The sequence below is a fragment of the Drosophila montana genome, unplaced genomic scaffold (assembly GCF_035044405.1).
Source record: "Drosophila montana isolate Dmon_TW-CO22-7 unplaced genomic scaffold, ASM3504440v1 contig_3200_1, whole genome shotgun sequence".
Lineage (NCBI taxonomy): Eukaryota > Metazoa > Arthropoda > Insecta > Diptera > Drosophilidae > Drosophila > Drosophila montana.
The window spans coordinates 1,736,761-1,754,768 of record NW_026998080.1 but is presented as its reverse complement, the minus strand read 5'-3'; the positions used below and the strand labels follow the sequence as shown (position 1 = coordinate 1,754,768).

The 18,008-nt window shown below is 46.6% G+C and overlaps 5 protein-coding genes across 5 annotated transcripts in view; 2 read left to right on the top strand and 3 right to left on the bottom strand.

Annotated features, from left to right (window-relative positions):
- The window catches only part of Pkn (serine/threonine-protein kinase N), a 44,577-nt gene extending 44,184 nt beyond the window's left edge, over positions 1-393 (bottom strand). The window contains exon 1 of the mRNA XM_064688063.1: positions 236-393. The gene's annotated coding sequence lies outside the window, so the exon portion shown is untranslated. The remainder of the gene's footprint in view (positions 1-235) is intronic.
- Positions 394-754: 361 nt separating this feature from the next.
- Positions 755-1,987, bottom strand: LOC135431362 (SAP30-binding protein). The gene is made up of 3 exons (XM_064686476.1): positions 1,784-1,987; positions 985-1,724; positions 755-925 (listed from the first exon to the last, which is right to left on the bottom strand). Exons 1-3 carry the CDS (start codon positions 1,880-1,882, stop codon positions 802-804), a joined length of 963 nt encoding a protein of 320 aa, XP_064542546.1. The 5' UTR covers positions 1,883-1,987; the 3' UTR covers positions 755-801.
- Positions 1,988-2,296: 309 nt separating this feature from the next.
- On the top strand, positions 2,297-4,373 carry Cog6 (conserved oligomeric Golgi complex subunit 6). Its single transcript, XM_064686475.1, has 2 exons — positions 2,297-3,284; positions 3,340-4,373. Exons 1-2 carry the CDS (start codon positions 2,351-2,353, stop codon positions 4,281-4,283), a joined length of 1,878 nt encoding a protein of 625 aa, XP_064542545.1. The 5' UTR covers positions 2,297-2,350; the 3' UTR covers positions 4,284-4,373.
- Positions 4,374-5,580: 1,207 nt separating this feature from the next.
- On the bottom strand, positions 5,581-8,206 carry Mad1 (Mitotic arrest-deficient 1). Its single transcript, XM_064686474.1, has 4 exons — positions 7,993-8,206; positions 6,304-7,931; positions 5,964-6,238; positions 5,581-5,898 (listed from the first exon to the last, which is right to left on the bottom strand). The coding sequence occupies exons 1-4, from the start codon at positions 8,117-8,119 to the stop codon at positions 5,691-5,693; spliced, it is 2,238 nt and encodes a 745-aa protein (XP_064542544.1). The 5' UTR covers positions 8,120-8,206; the 3' UTR covers positions 5,581-5,690.
- Positions 8,207-12,229: 4,023 nt separating this feature from the next.
- The window catches only part of Corin (corin), a 28,799-nt gene continuing 23,020 nt past the window's right edge, over positions 12,230-18,008 (top strand). Inside the window, exon 1 of the mRNA XM_064687551.1 lies at positions 12,230-13,421. The gene's annotated coding sequence lies outside the window, so the exon portion shown is untranslated. The remainder of the gene's footprint in view (positions 13,422-18,008) is intronic.

The window sequence follows — 18,008 nt, the reverse complement described above, 5'->3', positions numbered from 1 at the left end:
CTTCCTCATCTTCTTTATCATATACGAAATTTGTACATTTTTTATAATTGTAACTCGCTCTCGCTCACTCACTGCACACGCACGCACGCACACATGCATACAAATTGCGCTGCTCAGATCAAATTCTTTGCTGTCTGCGCTTGCTGCTGCTGCGTTGTCGACATTTTGCTTCGTTTTCTTTTCTTGTTGTGCATGCTGAATGCAAAAAACAACAAAATTATTATTTATCACGTACACTTTGTATTCAAATCATAACGCTTGTTTTTAGTGTTGTACTTTTAATAGTTGCATGCAATAAAATACACTTCGTTGGGTTTTTTAAACGAAAATATGTGAAATGGTTAAAAACACTGAACGGCGACGACACGACGTTCGAGCATATAACCAGTGTGACCGCCAACACGAAATGCTCAAATAACCAACAGCAACTTGTACAAGAATTGCCCAAAAAATACTAGCTCGTAAATATGGCGTGATGCGCGGACTGATACTTTTGAAATTATATTTGTTTCTATAATAAAGTTAAATAAACTTAATATAAATGTATGTATTAATCAAATTAATAAAATATTTTATTATGCCCCAGAAGTCTAGTTTCTATTGCCATTTGAAAATCGCAGTAGTTTGTTTTATCGAACAGGGCTGCATTTTGGAATATATTCAGCTGCTAGAGATGGCAAAAATTTAGAGATCGGTTCGAAAAATTACTGCACACTCACGTTTGACTGCGAGTTTTTAGTTCAAAAACAAAGGATATTTTAAAAAGTATTTTTATTTATCAAAGGTTGTATTTTTTTTTAATTAGACAGCTGGTTTTTTGGGCAGCGAACCGAACGCTGATATGACGGTGCCCTTGGTGCCAGTCACGGTTGTGGTCAATGCAGGTAACGTTGCTTTTGCCGCCGGCTGGTCCCACTTCGATTTGCTGCACAAGCAATATCTTATATATATATATTTTCAATAAAAGATCAAGGATAAGCTTACCGCTTCTTGGCCTCCTCCTCCACTTTGCGTGCCAGCGCCGTCGCCTGCTCCACCTTGTCCATATCCTTTCGATCCTTTTGCCGCTTGACCATCTCAGTTTTCTGCACCGCGGACAGCGCTTCGTAGTAGCTCTCCTCGCCCCACTGCAGTGGATCGTAAATTTCTGGTGGATAATTGGTGCCGAATTCGTTGATGTCACAGAAACTGATTAGCTTCTCATAAATGCTGGGATTGCGAAATTCTTTGCGATCCTGAATAACGCGATTCATGTCCATATTGGTTTGCCTCATTTTCGTGTACATTTTCGTGATCTTAGCGACCAGTTCTGGTGGTGGATGGCCTTTGGGCTCTGGCGGCAATTGAAATTTATATTTGGCGTATTTGGGATCCTTCTCGTAACTCTCCGCAGAGCGGTCGTCCGCATTGTATGTGTTGGAATCGTCGTCGTCCAGCTGCATGGGCGTATCTGTGCCGCCTTCTGGTTTTACGCTGTTTTTTTCTTTGCCATTTTCGTGCTGCACACTTTCCAGTTCCGAGCTGGCACTGTCACTAGATGACTCCTCTTCGCTGGATTCCTGTGCGCGGTCATCCTCCTCGTCGGAGATCAACGTATCGTCCTGGTAGCTAACCAAACGTCGCAGTTTCTTGGCGCGTTTCTTTTTCTTGTATTTCTTCGCGGGCTCTGGCTCCTGTTTGACGGGCGTAACTGGCGTTGGTGTGGCTGGCTTTGGTATAATTACCTGTAATTTATAAGAATTGTTTTAATATATGTATAAGTTAAACACAATTTTCATTCTACCTGTGACGCTGTGGAGTTTTCTGAATCCGGACTGGCGTCGCCTTCGTTTTCTGAGTCCGTATACTGTGCTGTCAAACTGGCCAAGGCGGAGTGGCTCATTGTATTATAATATTTAGTTTACCTATGCACCAATCTTTTAAGCAATTAAATAATTATTGCAAATTGTTTTTCAGTTTTCTCTACTTCATTCAAATTTGCCATTCACTGTGAAAGTCAACACACATTTGTTTGGTAATTTTTTATTTTGTGCAAAGTTGACAACACTGTTTCGAACAGCTGATTGAAAAGTGTATACGAGACTCATTACGCAAAATGTCAGCCATATAATGATTTACAGTTTGCACAACACGTTAATTTTAGGCTAATTTAAATAGCAGTTCTCAAAAACATTAATTGAACGACAAGCCCTTAACTCTTAAAGTGAGCAGCATATTATATTTTACAGATAATAATGAATTTTGCAATTTAGAGAGTATACAGTTTTAGTGGTGTAATTTTGTTGTAATGCTGCTCGTATAAACCTTAAGAGTGTCTGATTGTTGCTGTTGACGTTGCCAATTGAAAAATATGAGCGCAGCACAAGAGGATCAGGATCGCATACAAAAGCGTGTCAATAAAATCCTTGAGACACGGCTAGAAACGGACAAGGACACGCTCGATGCGCTAAATGGACTCTCCAGCTTTTTCACAGAGAATACCCTGCAGAATCGTCGCAATCTGCGCAGCCAAATCGAACATCGCTCCGTTGGCATCAATGAAAATTTCCTGAAGGCCTTTCGTGAGGTGAAACTCACATTGGATGCGGTGTGCACGGATCTGGACACGATGTCAACATCGGTGCAAACCATGAAGACGGATCTGGAAACATCCAAAGCCCTGACCAAGGATCTAATCGAACAGACAAATAAAATGCAACAGGAGCGCGAGCGATTGGAGGTGCATCAGCAAATAGCCCAGGCATTTTTGGCGCGCTTCCAGCTTAGCGTGCCGGAGCATCAGCTGCTCTACGGCACCGCCAAGGATGCGCCCATTGTGCCCGAGTTCTTCAAGGTGCTGGATCGCGTACAGTCCATACATTCCGATTGCCGGCTGCTTATGCAGTGCGGTTATCAGACGGCTGCCCTGGACATTATGGAGGAGATGACGCTGCATCAGGAGGGTGCACTCGAGCGTCTCTACCGCTGGACTCAGAACCATTGTCGCAATCTGGAAAACAACGAGATTGGACCGCTCATCGTGGAGGCCATGAGTCGCCTGCAGGACAGGCCGGTGCTCTTCAAGTACGTCATCGATGAGTATGCGATTGCGCGTCGCGCCGTGCTGGTGCGCCAGTTCATCGAGGCCCTCACCGAAGGCGGACACGGCGGCAATCCGAAGCCCATCGAGCTGCATGTCCACGATCCCAAACGCTATATTGGGGACATGTTCGCCTGGCTGCATCAGAGCATACCCAACGAGAAGGAGAACCTGACGCTGCTCTTCAAGAAGTGCGACAAACACGGTGAGATTAGATCCTCAATTCCCTGTGCTAGTCATAAAAAGATGTTTCCTTTCAGATATTTCGGAGCAAATGCAAAAGGCTCTCAGCTACATAGCCGACGGCGTCTGTCATCCGCTTAAGGTGCGCGTGGAGACCATCTTGAGCTCGGAGCAGGACACCATCATATTGTTTACCATCTCGAATCTGTTGCGTTTCTATCAGCAAATCATGAAGCAGGTGGTGCAGGGCGGCAGCCTCGAGCAGTGCCTCATCGAGCTGCAGCAGAGCAGCGAGCAAATCTATCTAAATGCTCTCGCCGCCCAGGTGCGCAGCGTGCTCCAAAGGCCGGCGGGCAGCAGTCTGGCACTGGAGCCACCGCAACGCGATCTGGTGCCGCCGGTAAGCGTGTCTCGGCTGCTTAATATACTGAAAGAGATCCTGTCCGTGGCGACCATGGTCGACGGTCGCCAGGCGGATATAACCAAAATTGTGACCTGTGTAATCGATCCGCTGCTGCAGTCGGTGCAGGAGAGCGCCGCCCATTTGCCCACCGTGGACATGGCCGTCTATTTGCTCAACTGCTTGTATCACATGCAGAGCACCTTGGCGGTGTTTGAGTACATGGATGAGCGCGTGGAGCGGCTGCAGGCACAGTCTGATGCACAGCTGGACACGCTCACCTCCGAGCAGGCCTCCTCGCTGGTGGCCAACCTCAATCTGGGCCCCATCTACACCATACTGCAGAGCAATCAGACCAAGATCGAGACCAACTTGCTGAAGATTTTCATGTCCAAAATGGATGCATTCCTGCAACTGCCCGATGTGCTGCTGTTGCCGCAGGTGCAGCTGATCATGTCCAGCAGCCATCGCAGCACCGTGCAGCATCGCGCCTTCAATGTCATTGTCGCCATCTATAAACAGATCTATGAGCGTGTACACGATCCGGCCAATGGCTTCGAGCAGCCCGACCTGCTGCTGCACAAAACGCCCGATCAAGTGGCACGCATATTGGCCACCTAATAACCTTTTGGACTCCCAGCAGCTTATGTGTATTTATATTTATATATATATTATAATATATTTTATGGCTACCCACTGTAGTTTACTGTACTGTATTCCTATTCTTATGGCTCTTGTCTCGCCTCTCTTTTGTATACCCTTACCGTGTGTCAACTCACGTAGAGCTCACAGTTGGCTACTTACTGTAAGTACAGTATATATTCTGATAGTAGAACAATGAAAGGCAAGTCTAATTCATGTTGTATACAACAGCTACGAAAATTGTCAACTATATTGAAACGAACCTTGTAATACTCTCTCTCTCTCTCTCTTTCTCTAAGTAATTATTGTAATTTGAAGCTTGTTCATTTTAGCGAATGTGTTCTGTACATTTCTCATAATTTTCCACTAAATATTCAAGTGTATTTAAGCTTCGTTCGACATTTATTTGCATACCTTTAATGCCCTTGTATAGAGTATCACAATTTGTTTATGAAATATGTAACGCATAGAAGAAGACATCTCCGACCTCTTAAAGTATATATATTCCTGATCAGTATATGTTATGCTAAATAATATCTTAGTTTAAGATCCTCGTCATAAAACGCGAGCTTTACTATTCGTTTCATATATCTGGAAAACCGTAAGTCATATTTGGAGAAGGGTATTTAATCTTCGGCGCGGCGAGCTCGTCTCAGTTCTCTCAGTCATTTGTTGTTTATTTTTTCGCGCCTATTCAAAATGCACAATAGACTCTTCACGCTCGTATATGTATTTATTTATATGTACTTAAAAGACGCGGATGCGTCGCCCTCGTCTGCTTCTCGTCTTCTGTCAATTGTGCGCTTATCAAACAAGAACCCTAGCAAAAAATAAATAAATTTAAAATAAAAAAAAAGCACTGCTAAAATTAGTTTATAAATAAATAATTTATAGGAAAGGCAGAACGCTACCGAAAGTGCTCAAGTGTTGGCCTTGTTTATCGCCGCGATTTCTCAAAAAACGCAAAGTAACGCAAATCTTTTGAGCGCGTCATTAGTTAAAGAATTTGACGTCGTTTATCGCCGCAGAGGGGATCCTCCCCGCCCCCGCTCCCGCCACCCGTTCCACTCTTAACTAATTACACATGTTGCGGCCGAAAGTGCTGGCAGTGCGTCCGCAACTGGCCAAAAACTGAGTCCATTTGTACCGGATCTCGTTTCGGTTTTATCTATGCCTAAGTACAAAGAATTCTGCAGTCCAGACCTTCTTATCGCGACGTGCGGAAGCTGTGCCGCTTCGTAAGTGCTTCGATAAACTATATAAAACAGAAACAATATTAAATTTAAAGTTTTATAATGCTAAACTAAGCGAAACTTAATGTTTAGGTATACAATATGCGTGTGTGTGTGTGTGTGTTTGTGTGTTAGTTCAATCGATCTGTTCGCTTTAGGTAATTGTCACTGTGGCACGCTGGAAGAGCTCCAATGTGAGGCCGGCAAAGAAAGCGGGAAAAGAATTATTGGCCGCCAATTGCTGATCGATGGCCGGTTTCAGTGTCTGTGAATAGGGCGACTCGAGCAGTGCCAGGCAGTTGGACTCGTTCAAGCTAATGGACAGATAATCGTCGGGACTTTCCGCATACATGCTGGAAATGCTGTTAATATAACAAAAATGCGCAATTAGTTTCGTGGCTCTCTCCCATAAAATATTAGCACCCACCGATAGTGACTATTGGCGCCCACACGATCGATCCTATAGCCCAAGAGCATATAGCACACATCGCGAAACTCCTTGCTGGCCGCCTTGAAGCATTCCTTCATCTTTTTCATTTTGCCATTGGCCGATTCCAGTTCGGCGCGCAGCTGATTGAACTCCTTGAAATTCATGGTCATGCCGCCGCCGGCGCTGCTGCTGCCGGCCGTCTCATTGAAGCGAGCCTGCGTCTGTTCCTGGTCCTCCTCCAACTTCTTGTTACGACGCTTCAGGCGCTCAATCTGTAAGCAAAAAATATAACGCTTAGCTAAAAGCAAATCGTCTCGAGCTGTTTAACACCACGCACCTCTGCTTGGAGCTTCTCGACCACATTTTTGGTAGCTTCGTAGGCATCCGCAGCGGGATTCTCGCTTAGATGCAGCACCTTGTAGTTGCCCATGTTGAAGTCGCCGCGCAGGCAACGATGCTCCATTTCCAGTTCGAGCTCATCCTTGCGCCGACGCAACCGTTCGTTCTCCATGCGCAGCGTATCCAGCTCCCGCTTGACGCTATCGTAGCCGTTCTCGTTGATCGGCGGATCGTTGAGCGATTCCTGCTGTCGCATCGATTGCATTTCGCGCTCCAGCGTGGAGCACATTTCCTTGTAGCCGGTCAGAGTGCGCTCCAGCACCTCGACGCGATAGCGCACCTGCATGTCGTTGGTCATTTCGGCGGTGCTGGCATTTGTCATATTGAGATCCTTGTCGAAGTTCTCCAGCAGCTGCTTGTAGAAATCGCGCTCCTTGCAGACAATCAATAATTTGCGCTGCAAGCGCTCCCGGAAACTTTTGTGGCGCTTCAGCACCACGTTCATGTCCTCAATGTTCTTCAGATAGACGGCGCACTTTTGCTCCAGCTCGCGCACCGTCGATTGCAGCTGCTTGGAGTCGGAGTCGGCGCTGCCCTTCTCTGCCATGCGCACTATGTCATCCTGGAGCAGCTGCTCGATGCGCGTGCGCAGCGCCATGGGGCTAACCAGTGTATTGGGCAAGCAATGGTCCTGCGCCACTTTGACCCATTCCTTGAGCTCCTGCTCTACATGCGTGAGCTTCACCTGCAGCGCAGCGGCCTCGGCGCGTGCGCCCTCCTCCCGATCCAGGCGTGTCTTGTAGTCGTGCACCTGTTCCTCCAGCAACAGCTTGTCACCAATCAGCGAATTTAGCTGCTTGTTGTGCGCGCGCAGGCGTTCCAGCTCCGACTGTAGCTCTGGCACGCTGAGCAGGCGAGCCTGGGATGTTTTGGTAATCTCCTTCCAGTCGGCATACGACTGTATCTCATATTCCAGCTCCTTGATGCGCGCATTGGCCGTCGCCAGGCTCTGCTGTTGCATTTCATAGCTCATGTGCAGCTGCTCGTAGTTGGCAGCGGTCGCCTTGTACTCATCGTGGCGCTCGCGTATGCGCTCCAGTTCGCGTTGTGTGGCCTCCAGCTCCAGTTCGGCCCGCTCGCTGATTCTTTTGTATTCGCTCAGCTCGTTGTTGATGCAGTGCTGCACCTCGCGTGCATCCTCCTCCAGCTGCGTCTTCTCCTGCTCCGCACGACTGAGCGCCGTCTCGTATTTCAGTTTTTGCTGTGCCAGCTCCGCCATGGCGCGATTCGCCTCCTGGCGAGCGTTGTGCTCACGTTTGCGCACCACCTGCAGCTGTTTATCCTGCTCTAAGATCTTGGCACTGGTGTAGTCGCATTGCTGCTTCAGTGCCGCCGCTTTGCTCTCAGCCAGGGCCAGGGCGCCACGTTGTTCCTTCGCCTGCTGCGCTAGTTGATCCTGGAGCTGGCTGACTATTGCTTTGGACTCGATCAGCTCGGCGCGTAATTTGCGCGTCTGCCACGGTCCTACGGGATCATTAAATGAGTTGTTCAGCGATGTGTTGCTGGCATTCAGGCTGCCATTCGGTGAGCCATTGTCCAGGCTGTCTATGCGTCGTTTCTTTGGCACTTTTTTGAATATTAAGTTTTTAGTTTTCATTTTTTGCCAGCAAATATGTCTTCTTCTTACCTGTCACAGAGTCTTCGCTGAACGACATGGAGAGCCGGTCGAAGCTGAGCTTTTTGGGCGCAGAGTGTGTGATGCTATCATTAAAGCGCGCCATTATATTGTCCAAGCTACTTCGTATTTCTTCCATTATACGTATTTCTTTCAACTTCAATTGTTTTCAAGTTTGCCGTTTGTGTAAAAAATTTTGCTGAAAAAATGACCGACTGTGGTGGCAGGTCGACAAATATTCGATAAGCAACCTCAACTTATCGAATAGCAGCCTAACTTAAAGTAGAAATAGTAAAATGCCTTATAAATTAACAAGTTGGCAGCACTGCCGCTGCAATTTGGCGCCAAACTTAAAACATTCTATGGCAACCATTTTAAATTCTTAAAAACAACTATGATATATATATATTCCCGTGCTTGTGAACAACCATTATGAGTAACTGCATCATTAGTTTCACGTAAAGCCTTTAAAAACGAACCATTTCAATCATTTTAAATAAGCTTGCACAAAAATAAAGTGATAAAATTTGCGCTTATGATTTATTTGACTTGGGCCTTCTTTCTGTGTGCATGCGTGTATGTGTGTGTGTGTGCGTATGTGTGTGTGCGAACGTGTGCGAGCCTCTGCCTATGCCTCTGTTAGCCCATGAAAAATGAGCGCATTAAATTTTATGATATTGTTTGGGCCTGTCATCAACTTTGCTCCAAAGCACTAACACACACACACCCACAGACTCACACTGGACCTCTTTACCCCCAGACCACCCTCGCTGCCTAACGCACGGACGACAAACAAGTGGCAAAGTTCAAAGTCAAACAATAACACTTTTCATAAACAAAAAAACCAGCACACACACAAATACACAAGCTTGAATGTATAGTCCTCATATGAATTGCCGACAGGCTTTTCTTTTACAGTTACCTGCGCTCGCTCCGCGCCAAAATTGACCAAAAATTTTCCATATTGAAACTTGTCAACGAGAGAAACTTGAAAAAAGAAACAAACCGAAAACCGAAATTGACCTGGGCCAAGCGCAACGCGAGCTGTCGACAGAGCAAACAAAAGAGAGTTGAGGCGCGCATTGAATAAATTTTCGTGTCTGCGTTTTGTTCAGGCAATTTTGTGCGCAGTTTATGCGTGCGTATATATATGCGTAGATATATGTGTGTGCTAGTATGGGTGTGCAGTGCGGAGGCTTAACTTTTCGCCCGTTGAGCACTTTATCAAAGCTTAGCACCTGACAATTTGCCACGAAACATGCGGACATTTTTTTTCGTTGCCAGCGCTCTCTTAACATACGCACAAGAAATCAACACGCAATTGTATATGTGTGCTTGTGCGTGTGTGCCTGTGTGAGTGTGTGTGTGTGTGTGAGAGTGAGTAATGAAAATACTATCAAGTGCTTTTTATTCTTGGTGCTTGCTTTTGTTTTTTGTCCTTAGGCGCGCTTGCTGTCAGCTGTTGTTATTGTTGCTGGTGTTGTTGTTGTTGTGCCCATTGTGTGGAGCGTACTTCAATGTCACCGCTGCAGCTTAATGGCCAAGACCATTGCCTTTGAGACGGGCAACTAATTAAATTAAAGCTGATTAGCTGCCAGCCGCCCCTTGGCTAAATTGTATATCCTTATCGCTGCTCAAGTGCGTTTGATGCTGCCTTCGGCATTTTCTGTTTGCTTGGATGCAAAAGGAGTTTCGTAACAGTTGCGCTTCCTTTATGCAACTACTTAACATTTTCTATTTTATTCTCTTATTTAAATCTAGGCACGAGTTGCGGCTAAACTGCGCCGCGCTTTGCTAGTCTTTAGAACCAGGCCATTCATTAAAAGTGCGTCAAGCTTCCCTTGCTGGGTTCATTTTAAGCTGAGCGCAAAGGCCAGCTTTTCTTGCTATGTTCTCTTGCGGAATTTTCTCTTAAATCTTTTTCTACTGAAACGCTGCATTGTTAGTGTTAATCTGTGCTCTGATCCAATAAAAATAATTCTATATAAGAGAGCGCAAACCACTTTTTCACCTGTCACTCAGATCTTCAGTCTAAGCATATAAATTACTCTACATTATATTAATTATATGCTTCCTTTTCACTCATAAAATAAATATAAGTAGTATGTTAATTAACAGTGCATATGCTCTGCAATCTGTTAATATACATAAGCTGATCTTAAAACCAAAATAAGAGCGCAAGAATTCCTATTTTGCTCTGTTTAACATTTGTATTAACATTGACAATTCACTAGTTAGCTGAGATAACAGATAACTGACAGAACAAATGTGAACTTTGACGTATTACGGTATATTGCAAGTGCTTACCATAAAATTTAACTATTTGTATATGTTGCCCACTTGCCACATTCTGTTTGCTATCGCATTTACCGCTTAAATTGCACTTATTTTCGCCACATTGCTCCAATGCCCCCAAAAGATGCACACACTCACATACACACACACACCGACACGCATTGCCATGCAACAGGCAGGAGCTGTATGTGTGTTTGTTTTTGAAGGGTGGGTTCCTGCACGTATTTGCCAGGCGTCGGGTCGTAGAATTTCCGCTGACTCACAATCGCTGTTGGCCACAAATCTGCATAAATTTCCATCGTGACACAGAAGCGCAACTTGAACTCGTTGGAATTTTCATGAGCCACGCCAAAGTCCCAGCACTCAAAGGCTTCAGCTGTCTGTCCGCTTTAGCTGCCATTCATTCCGCAGTTGCACTCCGGTATAGTCGCAGTTCCCCCAACTAACGGTAAGTGAGAACGGATCGGGTCGGCACACACACACACACACACACACACACACACACACACACACATATTCTTTGCTCTTCTGACAGATGGTCAGAGAGCAGCCGTCAGCGTATGATTGATTTCTGTGCTTATGGAACTGCTGGTAAAACGTATAAAGAGATAGTGCAAAAGTTGGCTTAAACTATCTCGATTTAAACAGGACTCAGACACACACACACAGGCACACGCACACAAGTGTGCGAGCATTTCAAATGCACCTGTTAACCATTTGGAAAATTTATGACTTCCTTCTTGGCACTAGGACCCCCGTCCACACACACACTCTTGCCTCTGCTCGTGCTGCTGCTACTGATGCTACACATCCTCTTTCTTTGTCTGGTTGGCATTGTACGCCGGATTTGCCTGCATTTTGCTATTGTTTTTGCTTAACGGTGAATAACGATAAACGAGACCCACACACAAAGAGGAAGAGCCGCTTAGATGCTCACGTACGCCCACGTCCACAGCGTGTTAAGCTGCCAAGTGCAAGGACATGCACTCGCTTACAAGCAGGCAATAAATAAAATCAACAATGGCTAATTGCAAGCACAGCCTTTAACACAAACACTCGCACACACGCACACAATTACAGAGACAAACGTGAATAAAACACATTATGCATTAGGCAAGCTTCAAAGGGCCTTAATAACTACAACTACTTACTATCACGACTAGTGTATGCCCTGTAATCGGTTTCAGCTGAGTCTGTTAGCAATAAAAGTGTTAAACTTCCTTTCGCTTAATTTCAAGTGCTCTTATTTAATAACCGTGATACTGTTACTCATTTACACGCATAAAACAACAACATTCAGTGTCTATATTCATCAAGCTATTGCTTCTAATCAGCCAATCAATATACCCTTAAATCTAACTTAATAGTGAAAAAAGCCCGGCTGAGCCTTTCACTTTCAAACTAGCAGCGGCTAAGGCTGCTGCTAAGCCAAAGAGTGCGCCAGTGTGGTGAGTTTGGTGCGTGAGAGCGAGTCGGGGAGCGCTCTCTGGGCACACATTCAAGGAAAGTTAATACATTGCCGGCCCCGGCAGCAGCAGCTGCTGTGTAAAATCTAATGCATGCCAACAGGCGCGCAAGAGGTGCGAAATTCACCAGCTTAAGAGAGAGCATCAAGTATTTATATCGATATATCGCATAAATCGATGCTTGTTTTGGCGCCTGGCAGTTGAACAAATTTAGCAACTTATTTATGCAAACATCTGCGAAGTTAACTATGTTTTTTATTAATTAATGTGAGTGACATGTTGACTGAAAAATTTGCAATACATTTAGCATGAGGCAAACTACAAACCGGTTAGAATTTCTAAAGCTTTACAAATCAATTTTTGAAACCGATGTCTATCGTTTTTTGTTTGTTTTCGGCTTGTGTCTATCGATGTTAGGATTTACTTTTCTGCTGTGCGCGCTCTTCCATGAATTTGTAATTGAAATGGCCGCGACGCGACGAAGTGCTTGCAGTGCGTAGGCGGTTGTCGTAGACTGACGTCGTGGCCATAGCACGTGCTACGAGTGCGGCGCGTGCAACGGTGCCACCACCATCACCATCACCAGCAGCAGCAGCAGCAGTAATAACAACAACAGCAGCAGAGACAAACGACCGCAGGAGCAGCAGCTGAAACTGAAGCTGAAGCTGTAACCTAAGCCAGCAACAGCAACAACAATGAAAGAAGCAAAGCGAAAGGCACAAATAACGGCACTTTAACCGAGAGAGAATAGCGGAATATAAAAAAAGCAACAGCACAAAGTTGATTTTGCATTTTTGAAATAAATTGAAATTCAAGTAAGGATCAAGCAATTCCCGAAAAAGACAATAATTAAACTTTAAATAAAAGTGAGCGTATTTAAATGTGAGTGTGACAATAAATTAGTTTTAAGCATACAATTTGCACCTTGTTATTTGCACCAGTCGAAGACTATCCAATAAACGTTGACAATAAGCAACAGCAACAACAACAAAATAAGAAGGAAAGGACATCAAAGTTAATTATCTTATTGATAACAAAATAGATGTAAATCACATATAGACATTTTAAACGAATTGAATTGAATTGAATGTAAAGCCAACAACGTGTCGAAAAGAAGCGAACGTAAATGCCATTTACGCAAATAATACTAAACAAAGAATAAAGCAAAACAGCGCAGCGCCAAAAAGAAGGCAGCAGCCGAAGCCCGCAAAACGCAAACAGGATACTTAAAATATCAAGGCAAATACATACAAAACCACACACACGCACACACAGTCAAAGCACAGGAACGCGTGTGTGTTTGCGGCCCGACAACTAAAAATATATTGTGCGCTTCATATTTTTGGACTCAACTTCAGTTGTTGCCCCTTTTACAACCTTGTTGCTGGGCGCCGCTGCTTGGTTTTTGTAAGCAAGGCACGAAATAAATATATATACCAACAACAACAACAACAACAACAACAACAATACTGAGGTGTATTTGGCCCCTGGCGCGACAGGCATAAAGCAAACAGAAACAGCCGCAGCAACAGCAATAGACTCTGCCTGTGTTAGATGCCAAATGCTCCAACTGAACAGAGATTGATGCTGCCAGTCAACGCACAAACAACAGCAACAGCAACAGCAACAACAACGACAAACGACAACCGCCGTGCTCCATTCAAACAGCAATTGAGATATGTAAGTAAGAAAAAAAATATAAAAAGAGACAAGTAGAAAAACCTATAAAGACATGTGCCTGGCACAACACCTAAATTAACGGAAATTAAATATTGTATAGCATACTTTTTTGGGCTAATCGGGTTTGGGTATCTAACATATATTTGTAGTGGAATAGAGTGGAATGAAACATGCCTGTTAAGCAAACCATTTAACAGGCAAACTATAAACAATTAGCAACAAACTTATTTTCTATAGCATACTTTTTTGGGCTCTTATAAAATGGGCCACTTGTAACAATTAACTCAGGTTAGGTCGCCTTGAACTTCCGCGGAGATCGGTCGTGTTTTCTGTGCATTCCCGTGCGTGTGTACGTTCAGTGCATCCCAGGCAAAAAACAAACAAAAAGTGACAGTGACACTAACTAAGCCCGCCCCAGGGCTTAACAAACAAATCGCGCCTGCAGAGCGCAAAAAACAATTGTGCTGCCTCTGGCAGCTAAACTATATATATATATAAACATATATAAACATTTAAATTGTATTCTTTTTTACACAAAAGTGCAACCGCGTGCGAGCGTAAGAGAGCAAGCTTTTGCTAAGCTCAAACTGCGCTCAGCTGATCGCCTTAACTCAGCCGTAGTGTGTGTGTGTGCGTGTGAGTGAGCAGAGCTTTCGCGAGAGAGCTTTTGCCTAGACTCACTAACACAAGTAAAGCACTAGCCAATAGGAGAACAATCAGTGCTGGCAAGTCAGTCACTGACCGTGACAGTGCTGACACTTTCCAGTCACCGTTTCGCTCCCCGTTCACCAAAGTCACTTTTCACAAAAATACTGGAGATTTTTGTAAATAAGTGCAGCTAGTATATTTTGGTCTACATCTCACCCAATGGCGTCCAACAAGCCGAATCCACTCATCCCTGACTATCCTGCGTCACCTATTTACAACCCGTCGGATAAGGTGCTACCGCCATACATCACGCTGTGCGGGGGTACTACGCTACTCACCACGTCGTGCATCACCACAACTGCCTGCTCCCTAGGAACGACTACGGTAACGTCGTCCCTCGCACATGGCATCAGCTCCCAAGGCCCCGCAATCCCGTCCATTCCTGGCGCGAATCCTGCTACAAGCCCGGATCTCCACGCGTTTTTGAATAATTACCCGCCCAAGACTGCACGTACTTGGCAAGGTCAATGGCTTAAGGCCACAAAAAGAGAAGGTGGCAATCTCTCCCCCCGTATCGCCCGTAAGAAGGCGAGCTCCACCGAAGCCAAGAAAGCCAGCCAAAACCGGTTTGCGGCCCTCCGTGACGAAGAGGAAAGCGACATGGACACGGAAGTAGAGCTAGCCACCAACAAGGAAGCTTGCGCCGACGAGGACGTAGATGATAGGCCATCCACCTCGCACGCAGCTCGCGCAAGGGCCAGCAGTCAACAAACGGCAAATAAAAAGCTTGCCGCACACCCGCAACCCACCCAGACGGCGCCTCCCAATGAGCGGCCTGCCTCTAAGGTGCCGAGAATAACTGTGCCAAACGTCCTCAGTTTCACCAAGTTCTGCAAGGAACTAGACAGCATCCTCGGCGCGGACACTTACACCGTCAGATCGCTTAATTCTGGCGACTGCATCGTCCAATGCCGCAACTCAGACGAATACCGAACGCTGGCAAGGCACCTTCGCGAGAACGGCTGCCTGTTTCACCACCACCAGCTTGCAGAAGACCGGCCGTACCGCATAGTTCTACGAAATATCCACCACGAGGTCGCATCCGAAGATATTACAGCGCAATTGGCAGAAAAGGGGCACCACGTTGTCCGCATATACACCCCGCGTAGCAGAGTCAATAACGAACCTCTAAATATGAGATTTGTTGACCTGAGGAAAGCGGAGAACAATAACCTTGTCAAATCAATAACAGTACTATGCAGGCACAAAGTTTCGTGGGAGAAGCCTCGCAAGACGTCGGGCCCTGTACAATGCAACAGATGCCAAGAGTACGGGCACACAAAATCTTACTGCTCGAGACACTATGTGTGCAAGGAGTGTGGGGACAACCATCCAAGCAACGAGTGCACACTTGGCAAGGACGAGAATCGGTGTTGCCACCACTGTGGAGAAGCACACGCAGCAAACTTCAAAGGCTGCAAGAAGTACTTGCAATATGCTTTCCAGCAGAAAAACCAGCACAAGGCAAATGGCAGAGATGCAAGCCGCTCCAGAGATCCCCGCCCCAAAACAGCCGCTCCTGCCTGCAGCTTCGTGCCCGGCCAACAATCGTTTGCCAGCGTCCTCCGCGGTACCCAGCCCGCAGAGCGCAGTGCCCGCTCATCGTCTCGCAGAAGGAACACTGGCAGCACTCCCAGCCAATCACAACCTGTTGCCGACAACTGCCCCAACTCAGCCCTTGAGCTCATGATGAAGCAAATGTTCGCCAGATTCGACCAACTGATGTCTCTCATACAGACTCTTTTACAAGCGCTAATGCACACTAGCGCCAAAAATAACAGTGCCTAAAATGAGCTCCCTCAGGATAGCACTATGGAACGCCAACGGAGTCTTTTCGAAAGCGAATGAGATCACAGCCTTCATCGAACTCCACCACATCGACGTGTTTCTGCTCACGGAGACTCACTTCTGCTCTCGAATCACCCTCAGAGTGCCAGGCTACACTCTCCACACCGCCAACCACCCAGACAACAGCCAACATGGAGGAGCAGCAATATTGATCAGGTCGTCCTTGTCGCACCACCCACTCGAGTCATCCTGCCACTGGCATATGCAAGCTGCTGCTATCCGACTCGGATCCAGCAGAGGCGACTTCAATCTCGCCTCTGTATACTGCCCTCCGGCCTTGAGAGTGACTGAGGCACACTTTCAAGCCCTTTTCGACAAGCTTGGCCCCAAATTCCTGGCAGGAGGAGACTGGAATGCCAAACATCGCTGGTGGGGAAACTACCGCATGTGCTCCCGAGGGAGAACGCTCTTCTCTGCCATTGAGAATGAAGGCGTCGAAGTCATAGCCACTGGAGAGGCAACGTGCTACCCATATAGGGCTACTGCAACACCAAGTGCACTTGACTTCGGGCTCTACAAGGGATTCAGACAGGAACAGCTGCGAATACGAAGCCTCCTTGACCTGACGTCGGATCACCTCCCATTACTGATTGAGCTCGAGGAGACTCCCAAGTGGGAAGTTGGAATCCGCAAAATGCTCCCGCCGCGCTCTAACTTGGAAGTATACCGGGCCTGCCTCGAGGACACATTAGAGCTCAACGTCACCATAAATACGGCAAGTGAACTGGAGAGCTACGTTGACCACCTCACAGCGAAAATTACGGAAGCTGCTAGACGTGCAGCCCCGCAAACCCTGCCTCACACTCGTACCTTCAGAAGGTCCCTACTAAGCCCTGAAGCCAGGAGTCTCCTTGCCGACAAAAGACGTCTAAGGAGGCTGTACATCCGCAACGGAGACCTCTCTACCAAGGCAGAAATGGTAAGCGCGTCCAACCGGCTCAGACGACTGCTGGCTAGGACTCGAACGGAAAATCTAGACAGCTTCCTCGAAGCAACTGGGCATGACGGCAACAGCACCTTTTCAGTGTGGAAGCTCACCAGAAGCATTAAAAGGCAAACAGTTTTTACCTCCCCGATCACGGACCACTCTGGCCTCTGGCTCCGATCGAACGAGGAAAAGGCCAATGCATTTGCTGACTACTTGGAGACAACCTTCAAGCCATTCGACTTCGCAGATGTTGCACAGCGCCGTAAAGTAGCCGAGTCACTGGACGCTCCACTGCAGATGGCTCTCCCGATAAGAAGCATCTCCCCCGCGGAAATCGGGACACAGCTGAAAATGCTTGAGCTAAAGAAGACCCCAGGATGCGACGAAATCGACAACAGAGCAGCTAAGGCTCTCCCACGCAAAGGAGTCATGGCGCTCGCCACAATTTTCAACTCCATGCTCCGCCTTGGCCACTTTCCGAAGCAATGGAAACATGCGAAAATTGTGATGATCGCCAAACCCGGTAAGCCGCTAACTCAACTTGAGTCCTACCGCCCTATAAGCCTTCTGCCGACGCTCTCAAAAGTCTTTGAGCGACTTCTGCTAAGCCGTCTCTTAGAACTCGACGAGGTCACGCGCCTGGTCCCGGATCATCAGTTTGGCTTCAGAAAGTCTCACGGCTGCCCCGAGCAGGTCCACCGGGCAGTAAAACATGTAATAGAAGCTTTTGAGCAGAAGCAATACTGCGTCGGCGTTTTCCTCGATGTCAAACAAGCGTTTGACAAGGTCTGGCACGATGGTCTTCTGTTCAAGATCAAACTGATACTCCCAGCGCCATACTTCAGCATCCTTAGCTCCTTTCTGGCAGGACGCACCTTTAATGTGGCCGTTAAAGACCAAAGGTCGGCAATTAAGGGCATCAGAGCAGGTGTCCCACAAGGCAGCGTCCTCGGTCCGATGCTGTACACGCTGTATACGGCGGACCTGCCCACACAAGGACAAAGCAATGAAGACCTCAGCCCTGCGAGACTGCTGGTGGCAACATATGCGGACGACACTGCCTTCCTAGCCTCCCACAAAGATCTGCAAGCTGCTACAAGTGC

Coding starts and splice junctions, on each gene's coding strand:
- LOC135431362 (XM_064686476.1), bottom strand. CDS start 1,882: ATGAGCCACTCCGCCTTGGCCAGTTTGACAGCACAGTATACGGACTCA. Junction 1,725..1,783: donor AAAACTCCACAGCGTCACAG/GTAGAATGAAAA, acceptor TATAAATTACAG/GTAATTATACCAAAGCCAGC. Junction 926..984: donor GAGGAGGAGGCCAAGAAGCG/GTAAGCTTATCC, acceptor TTGCTTGTGCAG/CAAATCGAAGTGGGACCAGC.
- Mad1 (XM_064686474.1), bottom strand. CDS start 8,119: ATGGAAGAAATACGAAGTAGCTTGGACAATATAATGGCGCGCTTTAAT. Junction 6,239..6,303: donor TCGAGAAGCTCCAAGCAGAG/GTGCGTGGTGTT, acceptor TTTTGCTTACAG/ATTGAGCGCCTGAAGCGTCG. Junction 5,899..5,963: donor GGCGCCAATAGTCACTATCG/GTGGGTGCTAAT, acceptor TTATATTAACAG/CATTTCCAGCATGTATGCGG.
- Cog6 (XM_064686475.1), top strand. CDS start 2,351: ATGAGCGCAGCACAAGAGGATCAGGATCGCATACAAAAGCGTGTCAAT. Junction 3,285..3,339: donor CAAGAAGTGCGACAAACACG/GTGAGATTAGAT, acceptor GTTTCCTTTCAG/ATATTTCGGAGCAAATGCAA.